Below are 19,753 nucleotides of genomic sequence, written 5' to 3'. Positions count from 1 at the left end.
CCAACCCGAAAATAGCAGATTAAAAGATTAGTCATTAACCCAGTGACAACGCAGAACTGTTGCCAAAGCCTCACTTCAGCACCTTCTCTGGCATCTAACATTTCTGCTTCTGCCTCCTGCGCTGCTATCATAATGCTAAATGGTGCTGCCGTCAAGGTGAAAAAGTTGCCGTCTGGATGTAGCCTTAGATGCCTGGCACGCAGAACTGATCGGCGCTTTTGTATCTGCCGCAAAATTAATCTCTCCAGACGTATTCTGCATTGTAAATGAATGTAGGGAAAGTTCTGTTTTTACAAATGAGCAAACGATCTCTTTCAGGTCTGCGTGGCTCAGATTTTACGTGCCCTACAGGTGTTGGGAAACACGCCAGAGCTTCAAGCTGTTGCATTACGCCTGATGACATCTTTATGGGAGAAGCAGGTTGTCAAAAAGATGGAAAGCAATTAATCTCTGTCTCGAAAAATCACATTTTGGGGGAATAATTGATCGTGCTGTTGCCTCTTGCTTAACAATGGCTGGTAGGAACGTTGTTGAGAGTGGCTGGGGCAAACCTGCCCAGATGGGTGGGGTATACATGATAAAGTTGTTGTTGTTCTTAAGAGCTAATCCTTCAGGCCACTCTAGGAGGGGAGTATGCAGAATAATTTGTTCTTGGAAGCTTTTACAATACAGTCATACCTCAGGGGTTGAACAGAATCAGTTCCGGAAGTCCATTCAACTTCCAAAATGTTCGGAAATCAAAGCGCGGCTTCCGATTGGCTGTAGGAAGCTCCAGCAGCCAATCGGAAGCCACGTCGGACGTTCGGGTTTCAAGGAACGTTCACAAACCGGAATAATCACTTCCAGGAGTGCGGCACTCGAGAGCCAAAACGTTCGAGTCACAAGGCGTTTGTCAAGCAAGGCATGACTGTACTGTTATCGTATGTGTACTGAGGTACTGCAGATTTTTTTAATGAATGAATCTTTTTTTAAAAAACAGAAATCAATTTTTCATTGAATTACCAATGCCGGAACCCAGTATTTTTGGAGTTCGACAGTGCACTTGGTTAGCAGGATGCTGTGCTTCATTCTCCTCTGCGTATCCTGGGGTTGCCATATTTTAAAAGTAAAAACCAGGATACCCCAAAAGTTGTTTAGCTTTTTAGGAAGCCCCTAAAATTGTTGAGCTTTTGTCAGATGCTGGTGTGGTTGCTCGAGAGTAAACAGGCAAGACTCTGACCTATCTTTTCCAGGCTTCATTCTTGGTGCAAACTATTTACAGTGAAGAGCATCGTAAGTTCATGTCTGGCTCAATCGCTAGCAGAATCCAGGAGTGGTCGGTTTTTGTACCTCCCCCATCATAAAAGTCACATCACTCCCAGCCTTTTCCGTCCCTCCCTGCGCCGAAACCTACTGCGCAGAATGGGCACTGGCAGGGGCGTGCTTCCCGCCTCTCCAGTTTGCTCAGGCGCGGTGTTGAGGCTCTCCCTAGCACCCTCTGGTCCTTGCACCTCTTCTTCACTGGAGGTGGGGTTTTCCTCCTGGACGGAAGAGGAACTGCTTTGCAAGATTTTCGGAGACTCACTATAACACAACTGCCCTTCCATCTCTCGCCTCTGAGCTGATGGCAGTTCCCTGACAGCTTTGTTTAGGGAAACCTGAAACTTAAGTTGTGTGGTAAGTGTGGTGGTAAGGTAAGTGTGTAAAGGTAAAGGTAAAGGGACCCCTGACCATTAGGTCCAGTCGTGGCCGACTCTGGGGTTGCAGCGCTCATCTCGCTTTATTGGCTGAGGGAGCCGGCGTACAGCTTCTGGGTCATGTGGCCAGCATGACTAAGCCGCTTCTGGCGAACCAGAGCAGCACATGGAAACACCGTTTACCTTTGAACCTAGGACTTGCCCATCAGAAGGTCGGCGGTTCGAATCCCCGCGACGGGGTGAGCTCCCGTTGCTCGGTCCCTGCTCCTGCCAACCCAGCAGCTCGAAAGCACGTCAAAGTGCAAGTAGATAAATAGGTACCACTCCGGTTGGAAGGTAAACTGCGTTTCCGTGCGCTGCTCTGGTTTGCCAGAAGTGGCTTAGTCATGCTGGCCACATGACCTGGAAGCTGTACGCCGGCTCCCTTGGCCAATAAAGCGAGATGAGCGCCACAACCCCAGAGTCGGCCACGACTGGACCTAACGGTCAGGGGTCCCTTTACCTTTACCTTATCATCACTCATATTGCAGATGGGCAGAAAATAATAATCCGGCAACAGGCCATCAAACTGGGGATTCCAACCCATTGGGCTAGACCGGACATGTTCAACTTGTCGACCGCGATCAACAGGTAGATCCCCTGGGTCATCCTGGTCGATCGCGGGTGATCCTGGTCGAGCTCGGGATTAAATAAAGTGGGCAAGGAATGTCGCTGTCCCTAGTGCTAGGTCCCTCCCTAGTGCTAGGTGCCCCTGCCCCTTGTGCTAGGTGCCGCCGAAGTAGCAGGGGAAGCTGGGCTAGGCAGCAATCGCAAGTAAGCGCAACGGGTTCGAGTGTTTGCGTAGGTCAGGCTGTTGATTGATTTTCAAGAACTCTGGGCTATCTCACCCCGCTTCCAGTTAGCTGCCACCTTCCACACACCCCACACATGCTCCTTCTCCCTCCAATGAAAATGCCAGAATTTTTATACTGGGAGTAGATCGCAGTCTCTTGGGAATTGGATGTGCCTGGCCTAAACAATACTGACCTATCTCGGGTTGTAGGGATTAATATACCAGTATACCTGAAGGAGCATCTCCACCCCCATCGTTGTGCCAGGACACTGAGGTCCAGCTCCGAGGGCCTTCTGGCGGTTTCCTCCTGCAAGAAGCCAAGTTATAGGCAACCATGCAGAGGGCCTTCTCGGTGGTGGCACCCGCCCTGTGGAACGCCCTCCCACCAGATGTCAAAGAGAAGAACAACTACCAGATTTTTAGAAGACACCTGAATGCAGCCCTCTTTAGGGAAGCTTTTAATGTTTAACAGACTACTGTATTTTAATACTTTGTTGGAAGCCGCCCAGAGTGGCTGGGGAAATCCAGCCAGATGGGCGGGGTATAAATAATAATAAATTATTATTATTAGTAGTAGTAATGAAATACTGCATGTGACATCACTGGCAGAGAAAGAGGGGGCGGGCGGAGCACACTGCCTCCCACCCCACGATCCTGGTTGAGTGCCATCACGGCTGGGCCCCCCACGCTGGGTGTCATGCCCTCCTAGGTAGTGTGCCACGCCCCCAGGATGCGCACCAGCCACACCCCCGCCTGCTCTCCACCCCCGGTGCCGGAGCATGAAGCTCCGCCACTGTGTGACATGCTTTCAACACTTTACGACTATAGTTTTGTGAATGCTTGCTGTCGTTCTATGTTTGCTTAAGTTGCAGTATATTAACTACAGATGTACATGAAACCGCATCTTAATTGGCTTTGCAGCAGGGGGCACGGCACTTTGCAATGTAAATGACTTTAGGGAGCTGCGTAAAATAGAATGTTATCCTGGTAAATTTAAATTGCTAAACCTTTCCCCTTCCGTCAAATTATTTTTAGGATCGTGTTTACCCAGAACTGCAGCGATTCATGGCGATGTCGGATATGGCTTCCTTATCCGTTGGAAAAGATACTCAGTGGGAAAAGGTTATTGCCAGAGCTGCTTCTATCAGAGACATATGCAAGCAAAGGTAAACAACGGCGTCCCCCAAAGTGGTTGTTTGGGATTAAGTTGGTCCAGAACTGCAGAGATTTGTGTGCTTCATTGGATTCTTGGTGCTGTACCCGGGGCTCGGTCTCTCCCCATTGCAGTTACATCATTTTCTGGAGGGCAAGACTGACTGCTGGAAACACAGGGTAGTTTTTAGAAAGAGAAGATGAAATTATTACAGTGGTACCTCAGGTTACATATGCTTCAGGTTACATACGCTTCAGACTCCGCTAACCCAGAAATAGTGCTTCAGGTTAAGAACTTTGCTTCAGGATGAGAACAGAAATCGTGCTCCGGCGGCACGGCAGCAGCAGGAGGCCCCATTAGCTAAAGTGGTGCTTCAGGTTAAGAACAGTTTCAGGTTAAGTACGGACCTCCGGAACGAATTAAGTACTTAACCTGAGGTACCGCTGTACTTGTTCAGTTCAACTTTGCAAGACTATATAGATCAGGCACGTTCAAATTCCAATAGACAGCGATCTACATCCACTATAAATAAACTGGCAATGAACTACCCATTGGATTGACCAGAGTTGTTGAGCATTTTTGGGCGAGGATGAGCCAAAGTTTTCCAGCTTTTTTGGGTAGCGGCGTGATCAATCACGATCCTGCGATTGGTGAGGATCTACCGCAGACACCCCGCGATCGACTGGTATATCGTGATCGACCGGTTGGACATGCCTGATATACGGTATTTTTCGCTCCATAAGGCGCACCTACCTTTGGGGGGGGGGAATTCAAGAAAAAAATATTATTCAAAGGGAGCACTGAGCAGAGCCTCTATTCATCCCAGGCTCTGCTCAGCGCTCCCTTTCATGAGTCGCGTGGAGCGTGTGTGTGGCGCCTGCAGGCTTTTCCCCGTCACTGACGGGCTGCCCTTCTCCCTCCTCGGGGAAAAGCCCCCAAGAGCCACACATACACACTCACACTCCACATAGCTCTTGAAAGGGAGTGCGGCTCTTGGGGGCTTTTGTGGGTGGTGGGGGAAGTGAGAAAGCCTCGCTCTGTCCCTTCCCCCACATCCCGCAAAAGCCAGGGATAGCCGTGCGAAGCCTCCCCAGGGCAGCGGGATGAAGGCTTCCCGCTGCCCTGCGGAGGCTTCGTGGGCTACCCCAGAGCTGCTCAGGAGCTTGTCGGGGCTGGTGGGGGAAGCCCGTGTTTCTCTCCCCCAGCACCAAAAAGCAGCTCAGGGAGCTGCTCCCTGAGCTTGTGGGGCTGGCGGTGGGGCAAGCCCGGCTTTCCCAAAGCCCCAGAAAGCAGGTTGGGGAGCAGTGGAAAGGCTGTGCTCAGCCTTCCCGCTGCTCCCAGAGCTCGTTGGGGCTGGTCTGGGAAGCCCAGCCCCCCCCACAGCCCCAGGGACCACACATTTGCTCCATAAGACGCACAGATATTTCCCCTTAGATTTTAAGAGGAAAAAAGTGCGTCTTATGGAGCGAAAAATACGGTAGATCATTAGATAGAAGCAACCATTTGAGCCTATAGTTACACTTTTAGGTACAGTAGATTAGAACAAGTAACGCTGACCAAGTTCCATAAAATAGCAGGAAAGATATTAATAGTTGATTGTTAAAAATTGGAATAAAAAACGTTTATCTCTGGAGGAATGGAAAAGAAAGATATGGACCCATGCTTCTGAGCCACTATGGATTGTCTGTGCTTAAGCCTCTGAGCTTAAGGACAAAGGGGTGCACAGTATCAACTTCTGTGATTGACAGGCTTTGTGCAGCTTTTGGACTGGCTAGACTTTCTTTATTAGGAGCCTAGGCTTCTGACTTTGCTTTGTCCAAAGAGCAGGACCAACTTTAACACTCCAGTTTGCCACCAACACCCACGACATGCCAGTGTTCCTGGCTTTTGTTCCAGCATCTGGTTTGAAAAGTTATGCCAGCAGCTAACCAAAGGAGGGAAAGTTGTACAACTCTGGGTCAGACAGCATGGGTATATACCTCTGTACCTTATTTCTTGATGGCGATTCATTGTACCACACCCAGGATCTTGGCAAAGTCTCTTCAACTCTGTTTCCAACCATCCTGGACACAGGCCTTTTACATTGACCCAAGCTGTTTCGGGAGACGGTATTTGACTAAGAAGTGGAATGATTATGGCGATAATGATATCCCTATCTGATTAAGAAGTTGCCATGTACTACTATGGATAAATCAGCAATTGCTATCAGATGCGCTCAGATCAAATACAGTGATACCTTGGTTTTCAAACTTAATCCATTCCAGAAGTCCGTTCCAAAACCAAAGCGTTCCAAAACCAAGACACACTTTCCCATAGAAAGGAATGCAAAATGGATTAATCCGTTCCAGACTTTTAAAAAACAACCCCTAAAACAGCAATTTAACATGAATTTTACTATCTAATAAGACCATTGATCCATAAAATGAAAGCAACAATCAATGTTCTGTACTATAAAATAAATAAGACAGTATTGTAGATGACAAAAATTAAAATTATTTTTTTTCCTTACCTGCGCTGATGATAGTGAGTGTTTGGATGGGGAGCTTTTATCCATTTCTGCAGTCACACAATCAATCAACCAATGAACCATAAAACGAAAAACAAACCACAGTCACAAAAATGAAAAAGCCACACAAACAAAAATGCAAAAAATAGCAAAAACAAAAGCACAAAATATCACCTCAGAACACTGCAATCAAAACAGAAGGCTTTAATTACGATGGGGACTCAAATGAGCGGCACATGTTCAGCTTCCAAGGCAAAGTTTGAAAACCGGAACACCTACTTCTTGGTTTACAGCATTCAAGTTCTGAGTTGTTCGGGAACTAAGCTGTTCGAAAACCGAGGTACCATTGTATCTGACTGTTTGCTTTCTCTCTTTATGGAGAAAGGAAATATATTCGCTGTTTGGAGAATGTTGGGACGCTTGTGGCTCTGTGGGTTAAACCACAGAGCCTAGGACTTGCCGATCAGAAGGTCGGCGGTTCGAATCCCCGCAACGGGGTGAGCTCCCATTGCTCGGTCCCTGCTCCTGCCAACCTAGCAGTTCGAAAGCACATCAAAGTGCAAGTAGATAAAGAGGTACCGCTCCGGCGGGAAGGTAAACGGCATTTCTGTGCGCTGCTCTGGTTCTCCAGAAGCGGCTTAGTCATGCTGGCCACATGACCCGGAAGCTGTACGCCGGCTCCCTCGGCTAATAAAGCGAGATGAGCGCCGCAACCCCAGAGTCGGTCACAACTGGACCTAATGGTCAGGGGTCCCTTTACCTTTACCTTTATGGAATATTCTGTAACTACCAAAGTTAATTCTTGCATTTGACTAGGCCTTACCAACATGGAGCGGATATGTTGGCTGCAATTTCCCAGGTGCTGAATGAATGCACGAAGCCTGACCAAGCCACTCCGGCTGTCCTCGTGCTGCAAGGTCTCCATGCCCTTTGTCAGGCAGAGGTAAGCTTCCCAGAGCTCCACAGATTGTCCTTTCTCCTTCGCTTCGCCTGTTTTGTTCACCTTGGCTTTCAAGGAGCTGCCCTCGGGATAGAATACCATATTCCCTTCTGGTTAAAAAATAAGCCTCTCTGTTTTCCTCATTCATTAGTCATCCGCAGAGGCATGCAATGTGGCCGTTTTACTTCTCCAGATAATAAGTTGCGCTGAGACCTGCCAACAACGTGATTGTCACTTTATGACTAATTTATAGATCTCAGAGGAAGCAAAATTCCTCCCAAAGCATTATATTCCCTCCCTCCACTCTCTGTACAAGGTAAACACAAAGTTCTTTTCAGGATGTCTGTTGCAGAGATGTGTCATGTTGCTTATGATCTAAATATTGTTTTTGTTGTTATCTGTACTTCCAGGCCACTTTTTCTTTTTCTTCTTATCTACCTGGAATGTCTTCTCTTTGAGGCCAGGATTTTTTTGGGGGATAACAGCTGTTATCTTCATAGCTGCAGCTCTTGCCTCTGTCCTCAGTGTGCATGGTTTGAAAAGCCAACGGTGTGTGGACTTTGATTTGGATGGATGCAGCCTTCCAAATTAAGGCATCAGAACACAGTGCCCAAAATACCGTATTTTTCGCTCTATAAGATGCACCAGACCACAAGACGCACCTAGTTTTTGGAGGAGGAAAACAAGAAAAAAAAATATTCTGAATCTCAGAAGCCAGAACAGCAAGAGGGATTGCTGTGCCATGACAGCAGCAATCCCTCTTGCTGTTCTGGCTTCTGGGATAGCTGCGCAGCCTTCATTCGCTCCATAAGACGCACACACATTTCCCCTTACTTTTAAGGAGGGAAAAAGTGAGTCTTATAGAGCAAAAAATACGGTAGCAGGACTTGTTTTGGCGCAACATTTTTTTTATCTTGCTGTCTCTCTTCAAATAAATTAGTCACATTTAAAACATTTGAAGCTTAGGTGTTGTTTTTTTAAAACACCTGAATTAAGAACAACCCTTTGGTTCTATTTGGATACCCCTAAATCCTGTGATTGAAACCGTAATTCTCAGCAGATGAAGGGTGGAACCCAATGCTGACTGCCTGCAGATGAAAGAAATTTGGCAACAAATCGGGGAAGGGGGACAATCAGTGGCGTAGCGTGGGTTGTCAGCACCCAGGGCAAGGCAAGTAATTTGCGCCCCCTAACCCGTGGATTTGTGCCCCCTAACCTGTGGATTTGCGCCCCCTAACCCTAACCCCCAGATGTTGCGCCTGGTGCAGCCGGCCCCCCCTACACCCCCACGCTACGCCACTGGGGACAATTTTGGGCAATTTCCCTTCTTCTAGGTTTCTGCATCCCCTCCCATCCCCCAAATCTGCTCTGGTGGTTCCTCCAACCGTCCAGAGTATATTGGGCAGAAGCACACCTGGGTAAGGGGAATTGCAAAAAAAAAAAAAAAAGGCACCCCCCTCCTTTTTGCTGACTGTTTCCTTTGCAAACCACCCACAGGGTTTTTAAGAACGCATTTGAGTAACTTGTGTCCTACTTGTGGAAAGCGTCCGTAAGATGTGCTTTATGTCTATAATGATTCTGCTCCCATCTTAACATTCAAGGCACATGGATGACTCATTTGTATGTTGGGCTCTTCCATACAACTAGTCCAGCAGGTGGCTTAGACTTTCAGCTTCTACCTCCTTCGCCTCAGTGTCACCCTTGTAGAACTCACAAGGCAAGTGGATGAGGCCCAAACTATAGTTAGCTTCACGTCCTTCTGCCCTACCAGCCTCAATGGGGACCAGCCAACAGGGCTTTTTGGTGAGGTGCCATGACAGCCAGGACCCCATGGCAACTGTTTCTCTTCATGGTCCAACTGGGATTCAACCTGGGGAGGTCAGAAGGTGTTGGGGAACACTGGGACCTTTAAAGCCCTAAATGGTTTTGGCCCTGTATATGAGAAGGAGCATCTTCACATCCATCGTTCAGCCTGGACCCTGAGGTCCAGCTCCGAGGGCCTTCCAGCGGTTCCCTCCCTGCGAGAAGTGAGGTTACAGGGAACCAGGCAGAGGGCCTTCTTGGTGGTGGCACCCGCCCTGTGGAACATCCTTCAGATGTCAAGGAGATAAAGAACGACACAACTTTTGTAAGATATCTGAAGGCAGCCCTTACAGTGAATGCTCGGGTTGCGAATGTGATCTGTGTGGGATGCACATTCACAACCCGCAGTGGCGCATCTGTGCACATGCAGGTTGCGATTTGGTGCTTATGCGCAAAGCGTGATTTAGCTCTTCTGTGCATGCGTGACCGCTGAAACCCGGAAGTAACCCGTTCCGGTACAGTGGTGCCTCGCAAGACGAAAAGAATCCGTTCTGTGATTCTCTTCGTCTAGCGGTTTTTTCGTCTTGCGAAGCAAGCCCATTGAAGGATTAGCGGATTAGCGCTATTAGCGGCTTTTAGCGGCTTATCTGCTGATCGGATCAGCTGATAAGCGGCTTAGCGGCTTAGAAAAAAGGGGGGAAAGGGGAAAAACCCCCGCAGGAACTCGCAAGACATTTTCGTCTTGCGAAGCAAGCCCATAGGAAATTTGTTTTGCGAAGCACCTCCAAAACGGAAAACTCTTTCGTCTAGCGAGTTTTCCGTCTTGCGAGGCATTCGTCTTGTGGGGCACCACTGTACTTCCGGCTTTCAGCAGTCCGTAACCCGAAAAAATGCAACCTGAAGCGTCTGTAACCCGAGGTATGACTGTACAGGAAAGTTTTTTATGTTTGAGGTTTTATTGAGGTTTTTAATATTTTGTTGGGAGCCGGCCAGCGTGTCAGGGCAACTCAGTCAGGTGGGAACAACAACAACAACAACAACAACAACAACAACAACAATGATGCTATTGTTGTTGTTGTGGCCAGAGGCAGTGTCTTAGGTGGCTAGTTCTGACACTGTAAAAAAGCCAAAGAACAAAAGATGAGGGACTGGATGAAGGCAAGGTTGGTGATAACTATGAGATAGTCACTGGGTGGCTCATGCACTCCTCAAGGAGAGAAGGGTGCTCAGGACCCACAGCACCTCCCAGTCTTAAAAGGCACTGTTGTTTGAGACAGGAACACCCTAGCGTTTGAGGATGAAGGAACTGATGACACAGAAGAATATGGCTCCCTGCTATCCTTGATCTAGATCAGTGTTTTGCAAACTTGGGTCTGCAGCTGCTTTTGGACTACATTTCCCAGCATCCCTGACCACCAGCCCTGCTAGCTAAGGATGATGGGAGTTGTAGTCCAAAAAAAGGCTGGAGACCCAAGTTTGCAAAACACTGATCTAGATGGTGATGGGAGAGGGGGGAGAGATACTTGCATGTATAAGAAGTATGCTAAAAAAACCAAGACATCATTGTTTTAATTTTCAAGTTTCTTACAATCAATGAAGCGTTGGAGCTGAGATGCTGAAGCTAAAATCATAAAAGGACGCCGTGGTGTTTTATAAACACTTTCCACTTAAGAAGATCTCCGAGGGGGAAGGTAGACTGGAAGAGTTGCCTCTTGGAGCTTTTTTGAGAACATCCGTAGCACAAGATCTAAAAAGCAAACTCACAGAATAACTTTCAGCTTGAGTTAAATATAATGGTTGTCCTATATTAGAATATAATGGATTACATGAAGTAGGAAACACAGCAGATGAATTACTCATGTTGCTCCCGAGTCCAGGGCTTGCTTTGGGGTGATTTATGAAGACGGCTAAATCTTTTTGTGCTTTTGTATAATGGAGCCTTTTAATGAGACTTACAGTGCTCACTGGCTTGCATGTCAGGCCTGGATATTATATGCTGCAGCTCTTGCCAAGACCACATCTACTAATTCTTGGCAAATCTTTTGTTTTCGCCCCCGCCCCCAGCAAAATTCAACAGAAGCCAGCATACTTTCTGTGAGCCTATGCATCCTGCCTCATAATAGATTTCATGTGTGAAATGCGTCAGGCAAGCCAAGTAAGATTCAAAGATGAAAAGACTCAGCATAGTTTGGAAGGAGCTTTGTTTTGTTTCTGCTCCGTCCGTTTCTCTCTGGAAGCAATTCTGTGCCGTATACTCCCCGATTCCACATTTATTAGGCTTTGAGTAAAGAGAGAGAACTTGCGGAGCAGAATAGCACAGGGGAAATTATGAAGATGACAAATTATGCCGGTTAGTGAATTTGACAACTAAAAGAAAATGGTTCCTTGGGCATTCTTAAAATAACTTGGCTATTAAAGCTGAAGTGTTGTGTTTTTTTCTACGTACAAAAGCAGACATGCAGCTGTTTCTCCCCCCTTTCCTTGAAAATATTTCCTCCGAGGATTTACAATGCAGCCTTGCAAGATTTTATATTCCTTTGTGCTTCCGAGTATGGGACCTGGGTGGCGCTGTGGGTTAAACCGCAGAACCTAGGACTTGCCGATCAGAAGGTTGGCGGTTCGAATCCCCGCGACGGAGTGAGCTCCTGTTCTTCAGTCCCTGCTCCTGCCAACCTAGCAGTTCGAAAGCACGAAGTGCAAGTAGATAAATATGTACAGCTCCAGCGGGAAGGTAAACAGCGTTTCTCTGCGCTGCTCTGGTTCGCCAGCAGCGGCTTAGTCATGCTGGCCACATGACCCGGAAGCTGTGCGCCGGCCAATAAAGCGAGATGAGCGCCGCAACCCCAGAGTCGATCATGACTGGACCTAATGGTCAGGGGTCCCTTTACCTATGCTTCTGAGTAGGGTTGGCTGTGCCGTTTAAGGAGAGTAGCAGCCTCGCACCATGTTCTTCGGGAACCCCAATATTTCTGATTACTATGAAGCATGCAAAATGTCCACATCATTTGCTCCGTAAAGTTGGCATTTGAACTTGCTGTGAATCTTTCTCCCCTGATATTGATGTGTCTTTTTCCCTTTTCTCCCCCAAAGTGAAGCTGAACTGGAAGCCTTACTTTACAGCTATTTGGTTCCTCCAACTTCAGAATGCAATTGCGTCCTGAAAATTGAATGCATGCAGTTGCAAATTGCATGGGCAGTTATTGCATACTTCCAGGAATAAAGATCTCTCTGCTGAGACTGTTTGCCCCTCTGTTTCAATCTTTATACAGTAGATCTTCTTGCAAAGAAAGGAGCTGGAGTTGCACTCTTTGCACAGCATCAAAGCCTTTCTCCCTTTTTAGATGCTCCCACTGAACAGCTGATGGACCAGAGGGGATGCAAAGGGCTGGATAAAATCTGGCAGGCAGTATATGACCTGTGTGTGCTACTGGCATAGCCCATCCTAATAAGCTTAAGAACAGAGAATGTAGCTATTACCTGTGTAAAAGTTAGTGGAAGTCATAGGCCACAACTGTTGGAAGTTGGCTACAGATCAAAGTTGTGACTGATACCTGGCATCTATCAGATTCAGGCTTGGAACCTGGAAGGACAGAAGCTATTAGACAAAAGGCAGAATTTCTTTGCCCGATGCAGTAACCTTATTGGCAAGCAGCAGGGTTTGCAGGACTGCAGCACAGCAGGTTGTGGATGGCGCAGCCGGCAGAGTGTGAGACTCGTTAATGCCAGGGTCGTGAGTTCAAGACCCGTGAACTCCAGGTATAGGGTGGTGTGTGTGTGCATAAATAAATAAATAAATAAATAAATAATAATAATAATAATATTCCTGTATTAGAGCCAGTGTGTGTAGTGGTTAAGAGCGGTAGTCTCGTAATCTGGTGAACCGGGTTCGCTTCCCCGCTCCTCCACATGCAGTTGCTGGGTGACCTTGGGCTAGTCACACTTCTCTGAAGTCTCTCAGCCCCACTCACCTCACAGAGTGTTTGTTGTGGGGGAGGAAGGGAAAGGAGAATGTTAGCCGCTTTGAGACTCCTTAGGGTAGTGATAAAGCGGGATATCAAATCCAAACTCTTCTTCTTCATCAAGATGATGCTGTTGAACAGTAAAGATGAGGCCATCTCTTTAGAATAAAGTTCCTAGATCTTGCTTCTGGATTCCCCCATTTGAAACATCAGGTGCTTCCCAATCCTTCGCTCTCCACATCCTTGCTAGCTGAAAAAAGCCATTTTCAGCACCTCCAGATGAGCGGAAAGTTTGTGTCGCTGCAATGTATTGGAGGGAAATGGATTCAAAGCAAGTTCCGTGATAGAACCAGTAGTTAATTGCTCCTGGAAACCAACGCTCCAGTGTTAGCACTGAGAATTTGACGCAACCAGTTTACCCTGGATAAAGTAAATAAATCTTCTAATAATTCATACCTCGAATTGTGCATGGAAGCGTTCAAAAGGGGACTGACAATCGCCCTGAGACTGGCGAAGTTAAAACCTTGTTAATCCTTAGAGATGGAAATGATCTATTCATCCCAAAACAGCGACAAAGGACAGGACAATGGGCACAGAGTTTAAAACAAACTTACAAAGAGGGTTTGCACCCTGAGCCTTTGAACACTGTCTGGAGTTACAAAGATGCTTTCTGATCAGCAACTGCTCTGTTGTGTCAAAGCTAATCGGTGTCCCCCCATATTGTGGAGCCAAAGCCCTTTCATCTTCCGCGGTTCCTAGAGGGTGTTGTGCTCTCGAATAACAGCAATATACAACTGAGCAATAACTATCGAGACTCGGGGCATTTCCTGGGGATTCATGACCGAGGGAAAGAGTTCACCGCAGGCCGTTTATCACAAGGCAGAATCGGCCGTTCCCCCGGAAATGCCCCATGCCAAGATCATTAGTGCTGTTATTACCTTTGCATTTGTTTACTTTTTCAAAAACTTAGGTTGAGAGGAAAGCATAATTTTGTTTCCCTGCGGTTTTCTTTGCAACGCTACGGGGTGGCCGGCTCTCAATGGAGCCACCGCTGCGTTTCATTATTCCAGAGAATTCGTTTCTTGCAGAAGGAGCCAATCAGATGTCTGGAATTTTACTCTTGTTAAGGGTATAAAGATAATTTATTATGGAAATGCTCTCCAGTGTACTTGAGAGCCCCCAAGAAGCTAACTAGAATGGCCAGCTGTGTACAGTGATTTTTTAAAATCAAGTGTGGATTTTCACATTACATTCCAGCAATGTTGCACTTAAATCAGTGGGGGGGAGACCATGTGCAATGATGCTGTATTTAAAAAGTGGCCGTATTTTTCACGTTGCTGAGACTGCGCTTTCATTTCCAGTTTACGGAGTTTTTATTTGGGGCGTTTGTTAACGTAGGCATTGGAATGGGAGACTTGATGAGCCGTCTCCTTGCAGGACGAAAGTGCCCGCAATTTGGCTGAGGCAGAAGACCGTTTAAAGTTTAAAAAGTAACAACAACAACAATTTTATTGTTTATATGCCGCCCATTTGGCTGGGTTGCCCTCCAGATGACTACCACTTTCTGCCCTGCAAAGTCAAGCTGTTGCAGAGTTGGATGACGAAAGCCTGGCCAAGAACGCCAGTTACGAGAGTTTTGGGATTAATGCCACCCTAATCTAGATCAGTTTGCTGGTGGGCAGGATAGAAGGAGAGCCCTCTTTTGCCTGCTAGGAAGGAGCAAACGTGGGTAGAACTACAGGGACGCGGACTTATAAAAAATATTGGGGGGCCCCGGGAAAGCTCATGAATAATAAATAAGCTCATGAATATGCAAATAAAGTGGCGCCGCCTCCTCGTGAGCGAATAGGGGAGAGCGTGCTGCGCCTATTAATCAGCTCCAGAGCGGAAATTGGGTGGAGCTTTTGCTCGGGAGGGAGGGCAGGAGGCATGCAGCCCGACCCTGTGCATTTTGGGCTGGGGGAGGGGCGGCGATGGCGCTCTGCTGGAGGGGCGCCGGAGATTATTGGGGGGGCGGAGCCCCCCAAACGAATTTTTGAGGGGGCTCGGGCCCCCTCAAGCCCCATGGAGTCGGCGCCTATGGTAGAACAGCTCCAGTAGCAGTGAGGACATCACGACCAGTGCCAGATTTACGTATCAGCTAAACAAGCTCTAGCTTAGGGCCCCACTCTCTTGGGGCCCCCCCAAAAAACGTAAAGGAAAAAAACCTAGATGTACATTTCCAAAATATAAGATAAAACACAAATAAAATAAAGCCTTTAAAAAAAATAGTTCTAGATAATGCCAGTGATTTACTTTGTCTCTGCCAAACTCCAAGGGCACTTAGCTTTGAAGACTAGGGAAGTCTTGACTCTTTCAGTTACAAACAGGGGAAGCCAAGGTTCTGGTGAAGAAGGTTGGCTCGCTGGCTGCAAATCATTGTTGGCGAATGACCACCGCAGAGCTGGAAAGAATAACCGTGATAATGAGCTACCTTATCTTAGTGAATTCAAGTCTTGATTTAGCTTTCTGGTTTCCTTTTGTAAAGGGCGTTAATCTTGGGGTAGTGTTTGAACTTGGAAAACATGGAGTCCCGAAATGTCGCTGTGACACCCATCTCGCAGTTAGTTAGAGGGGCAAAGCCTGAGTTTAGAGCTGAGTTTGCGGTGATTTGAGCTAGAAGAAAAGCAGCAAGCAGGAGAGAGAGAGGGAGTCATGCCGGATCTCTCTCTGAATCCGAAACTGCAGTTATGGGAGAAACAAGACTCTTTTGGGGTGCTGGTGCTGTGAACCCCTTCATCGTGGGCTCAGTAACAGTAATAATAATAATAATAATAATAATAATAATAATAATAATAATAATAATAATAATAATTTATTTATACCCTGCCCATCTGGCTGGGTTTCCCCAGCCAGTCTGGGCAGCTTTCAACAGAATATTAAAATACAATAATCTATTAAACATTAAAAGCTTCTCTAAACAGGGCTGCCTTCAGATGTCTTCTGAACGTCAGATAGCTTTTTATGCCTTTGACATCTGATGGGAGGGCATTCCACAGGGCGGGTGCCACCACTGAGAAGGCCCTCTGCCTGGTTCCCTGTAACTTGGCTTCTTGCAGCGAGGGAATCACCAGAAGACCCTCGGAGGAGGACCTCAATGGGGGGTGTAGACGCTCCTTCAGGTATACTGGGCCGAGACAGTTTAGGGCTTTCAAGGTCAGCACCAACACTTTGAATTGTGCTCAGAAACGTAATGGGAGCCAGTGTAGGTCTTTCAAGACCGGCGTTATGTGGTCCCGGCGGCCGCTCCCAGTCACCAGTCTGGCTGCCGCATTCTGGATTAGTTGTAGTTTCCGGGTCATCTTCAAAGGTAGCCCCACGTAGAGTGCATTGCAGTAGTCCAAGCAAGAGATAACTAGAGCATGCACCACTCTGGCGAGACAGTCTGCGGGCAAGGAGGGTCTCATCCTGCATACCAGGCGGAGCTGGGAGACAGCTGCCCTGGATACAGTATTGACCTGTGCCTCCATGGACAGCTGTGAGTCTGGAATGACTCCCAGGCTGCGCACCTGGTCCTTCAGGGGCACTGTTACCCCATTCCGGACCAGGGAGTCCTCCACACCCGCCTGCCTCCTGCCCCCCAAAAACAGTACTTCTGTCAGGATTCAATCTCAATCTGTTGGCTGAGGTTGTCTATAGGGGTCAATAAACCACATACCATAAAGACACCACAGCTGCCGCTGTGCCTCATACCCAAAAGGAAACCCGAACCCTGGGGAAGCACCTGGGACCTGCGGAATCCCACACTCCTTGGAGATTGGGGTGCAACAATCCTTTGCAAACAGAGTGTCCACGTGCTGTGCTGGCTGGGGCTGTTCTAGTCCAAAACATCTGGAGGGCACCAGGTTGGGGGAAGGCTAGTCCAAGTGAAGGACTCCTGAGATGTCCTTTTGATTTTCTTGTACTTCTGTTTGTGAATCTAAGCTCTGCATCCTTCGGCCAAGACCTCTGAAGAAGCAGGCAGATGTTTCAAATTTTCTCTGTGACTTGCAAAGTTTTGCCAGATTTAACAATTTTGTTGTTGTTGTTTAGTTGTTTAGTCGTGTCCGACTCTTCGTGACCCCATGGACCAGAGCACGCCAGGCATTCCTGTCTTCCACTGCCTCCCGCAGTTTGGTCAAACTCATGCTGGTAGCTTCGAGAACACTGGCATTCGGGAGCCAAAAATGTTTGAGAACCAAGATACGACTGTATAAAAAAACAATTGGTCAAACATTTTCCCATCTACATTCCCTTGATAGTCGACTTCCCTTCCATGGTGTCCTTAAATTATCTATTGCTTCTGCATATTATGATTCATCTATTCCTCCTTTCCTCAACCTTACTCTCAGAATCCCTTTTACCTGCTAGTGTTTTAACATGTTTACAATTTTAAAAAATTAATAAGAAATCTACAAACATTTCCCAATCCTCCTTGGAGGTTCTCTCTTCTTGTTCTCTCATTTTGCTAGTTAAACTTGCTAATTCAGCATATTCCACTCATTTCAACTGCCACTCCTCTTTCGTGGGTTCTGCACCCTCTTGCCATTTGGGGGCCTATGATTCTCTCACTGCAGAAACAAGTTCCTTTGATTCTTTGGTACGTTAAATTCAAAGACCTTCTAAACCGTGTATTTGGTCTTGACATAAAATACAATAGCATTTGAGGCTCAACAATCTAAGGTGTGCATTTTTTCAGGACAGTGGTCATAATGTGGCTAGTCTGACTCTGTGGTCCTCACCAGCTTAATTTATTCGTAGTAAAGACATTTGGAAAATGCACATTACTTTTCCTTATTGATTTTTTTATATCTTTCTCAACTATAGTATAAACTCAGAGAATGTGAACATTTCATACAATCGACATCCCCCCCCCCGTCACAGGGTAAATTGATCTATCATTTCTCCCGTTAATTTGTAAATGCATATTTATGATCCCTCTGAAACACTGGATACTCTCTCTCTCTCTCTCTCTCTCTCTCTCTCTCTCTCTCTCTCTCTCTCTCCTGCAGATGAATTGTTCTCTCTAATTCTCGAGAATAGTATTCCTGAAAGTGGGGGTGGAGAAGTGTCATTTTCACTCAACATATAATCAGATTAAGTTTCAGTAGCTGTCATTATTAGTTACACTGGAATTGTATTCACAGATCTGCCTGTTCGTTAAAAGGATTTAACTCAATAGGCATTCCTGAAAGCTTTTTCTTTACAGTTTTTGAAATGGTCCCCTAAAGTGTTTTCACAACCTCTGAAGTGGCTGCTTAATTTGGCAATTACTTTTCTGATGCCCAGTATTCTGATTCTGTTTTTTTCCTTTTTTACCTGTGTGTGTGTGTGTGTGTGTGTGTGTGTGTGTGTGTATATATATATATATATATATATATATATATATAATATAATATGAATTTCATCAAGCAATCCCCGTTATGGAATGAGCTTCACAGGGACGCTGTCAGTTCATTTCTCTGCACGAATAAATAGTTGATTCTTCCATTTGGCGAAGGCACATCTGCAGCTTTGCTCATAACGTTGTATACATTATGAAACTTTCTCCGGCATTGACTTCCTTGGTTTTGAATATAAAGCAGATGTGAGACTCTTAACATGGCCCCCTGGTAAATCTTGGCTTGACCTTTGACTTGAGGACTTGCAACTGTTGAAGGAATTTATTTTCTGCGGCATTCTACTCATCATCCATCTAGGCACCCATTGCCATTGCAATGTAGACTCGAACAATGCAGAGCAATAGCAGATAACTAATCCTGGCAGAATATAGAGCGATGTCTGAAAAGTTGAAATTCTTGAAAGGAACTTTGTGCACTTATGTCAAAGATGGATCGCAGGGGAATCCATTGAAGTCTTCATTACAATGGTTTGCTCCCTACGGAGCTGTGGATCTTGGAAAACCAGGAGACACACTTATGGGAGAGAAGAAGGGAGAATTCAGCATTCATGTCTGTGATGCAAAAGATTTGATTGTCAGATTCATTCATTCCTACTATGACCTTATGTGTGGTGGACTTAACTCATTGCAATGGATCGGTCTGGCAGCTCTGTAAACTTCCTTGTGTTCCTTGAAAGGTTCAGCTATTTGTGGCATGAATGGAAGGTGGAATACAAGCAAGCCTATCTTCACTATAATTCTAAAATTGTTTCTACCATTACGAAGAGAAGACCTTGGTGCTTTAATTCTGGTAACAACATGAAACCTTCAAGAGCAAACATTAGCATGAGAGAGAGAGAGAGAGAGAGAGAGAGAGAGAGGTTGCATATCTGAGGTTGTTGATATTTCTTCCGGCAATCTTAATTCCTGCTAGGGATTCATCCAGCCCAGCCTTTCACATGATAAATTCTGCATATAAGTTAAATAAGCAGGGAGACAATATACAGCCTTGCTGTACTCCTTTCCCAATTTTGAACCAGTCAGTTGTTCCATATCCAGTTCCAACTGTAGCTTCTTGTCCCACATAGAGATTTCTCAGGAGACAGATGAGCTGATCAGGCACTCCCATTTCTTTAAGAACTTGCCATCGTTTGCTGTAGTCGACACAGTCAAAGGCTTTTGCATAGTCAATGAAGCAGGAGTAGATGTCTTTCTGGAACTCTCTAGCTTTCCCCATAATCCAGCGCATGTTTGCAATTTGGTCTCTGGTTCCTCTGCCTCTTCTAAATCCAGCTTGCACTTCTGGGAGTTCTCGGTCTAGATACTGCTTGAGCCTTCCGTGTAGAATTTTAAGCATAACCTTGCTAGCGTGTGTAATGAGTGCAGTTTACCTCTTTGTCAAACTCTCACCTCTTCCTCTCTTGCGTCCAGGTGTGGATTGTATGGGGCAAGATCCTATTGTCTTGCACTTTGTAAAGCTTCATGC

At 46.4% G+C, this 19,753-nt stretch overlaps 1 protein-coding gene across 2 annotated transcripts in view; it reads left to right on the top strand.

The window, feature by feature from the left end:
- Window positions 1-19,753, top strand: part of FOCAD (focadhesin) — a 127,314-nt gene that overhangs the window by 47,104 nt on the left and 60,457 nt on the right. For both annotated transcript variants that reach the window (XR_014520909.1, XM_083483273.1), the window contains exons 13-15: window positions 319-420; window positions 3,544-3,674; window positions 6,984-7,110. Coding sequence is in view for 1 of the 2 variants with exons in the window: in XM_083483273.1 (XP_083339399.1) it covers window positions 319-420; window positions 3,544-3,674; window positions 6,984-7,110 (360 nt within the window). In the remaining variant the exon portion in view is untranslated. The remainder of the gene's footprint in view (window positions 1-318; window positions 421-3,543; window positions 3,675-6,983; window positions 7,111-19,753) is intronic.

The sequence above is a fragment of the Podarcis liolepis genome, assembly GCF_965112155.1.
Source record: "Podarcis liolepis genome assembly, chromosome: 17".
Taxonomy (NCBI): Eukaryota; Metazoa; Chordata; class Lepidosauria; order Squamata; family Lacertidae; genus Podarcis; species Podarcis liolepis.
The sequence above is the reverse complement of the archived record's forward strand: the minus strand, read 5'-3'. Positions and strand labels throughout refer to the sequence as shown.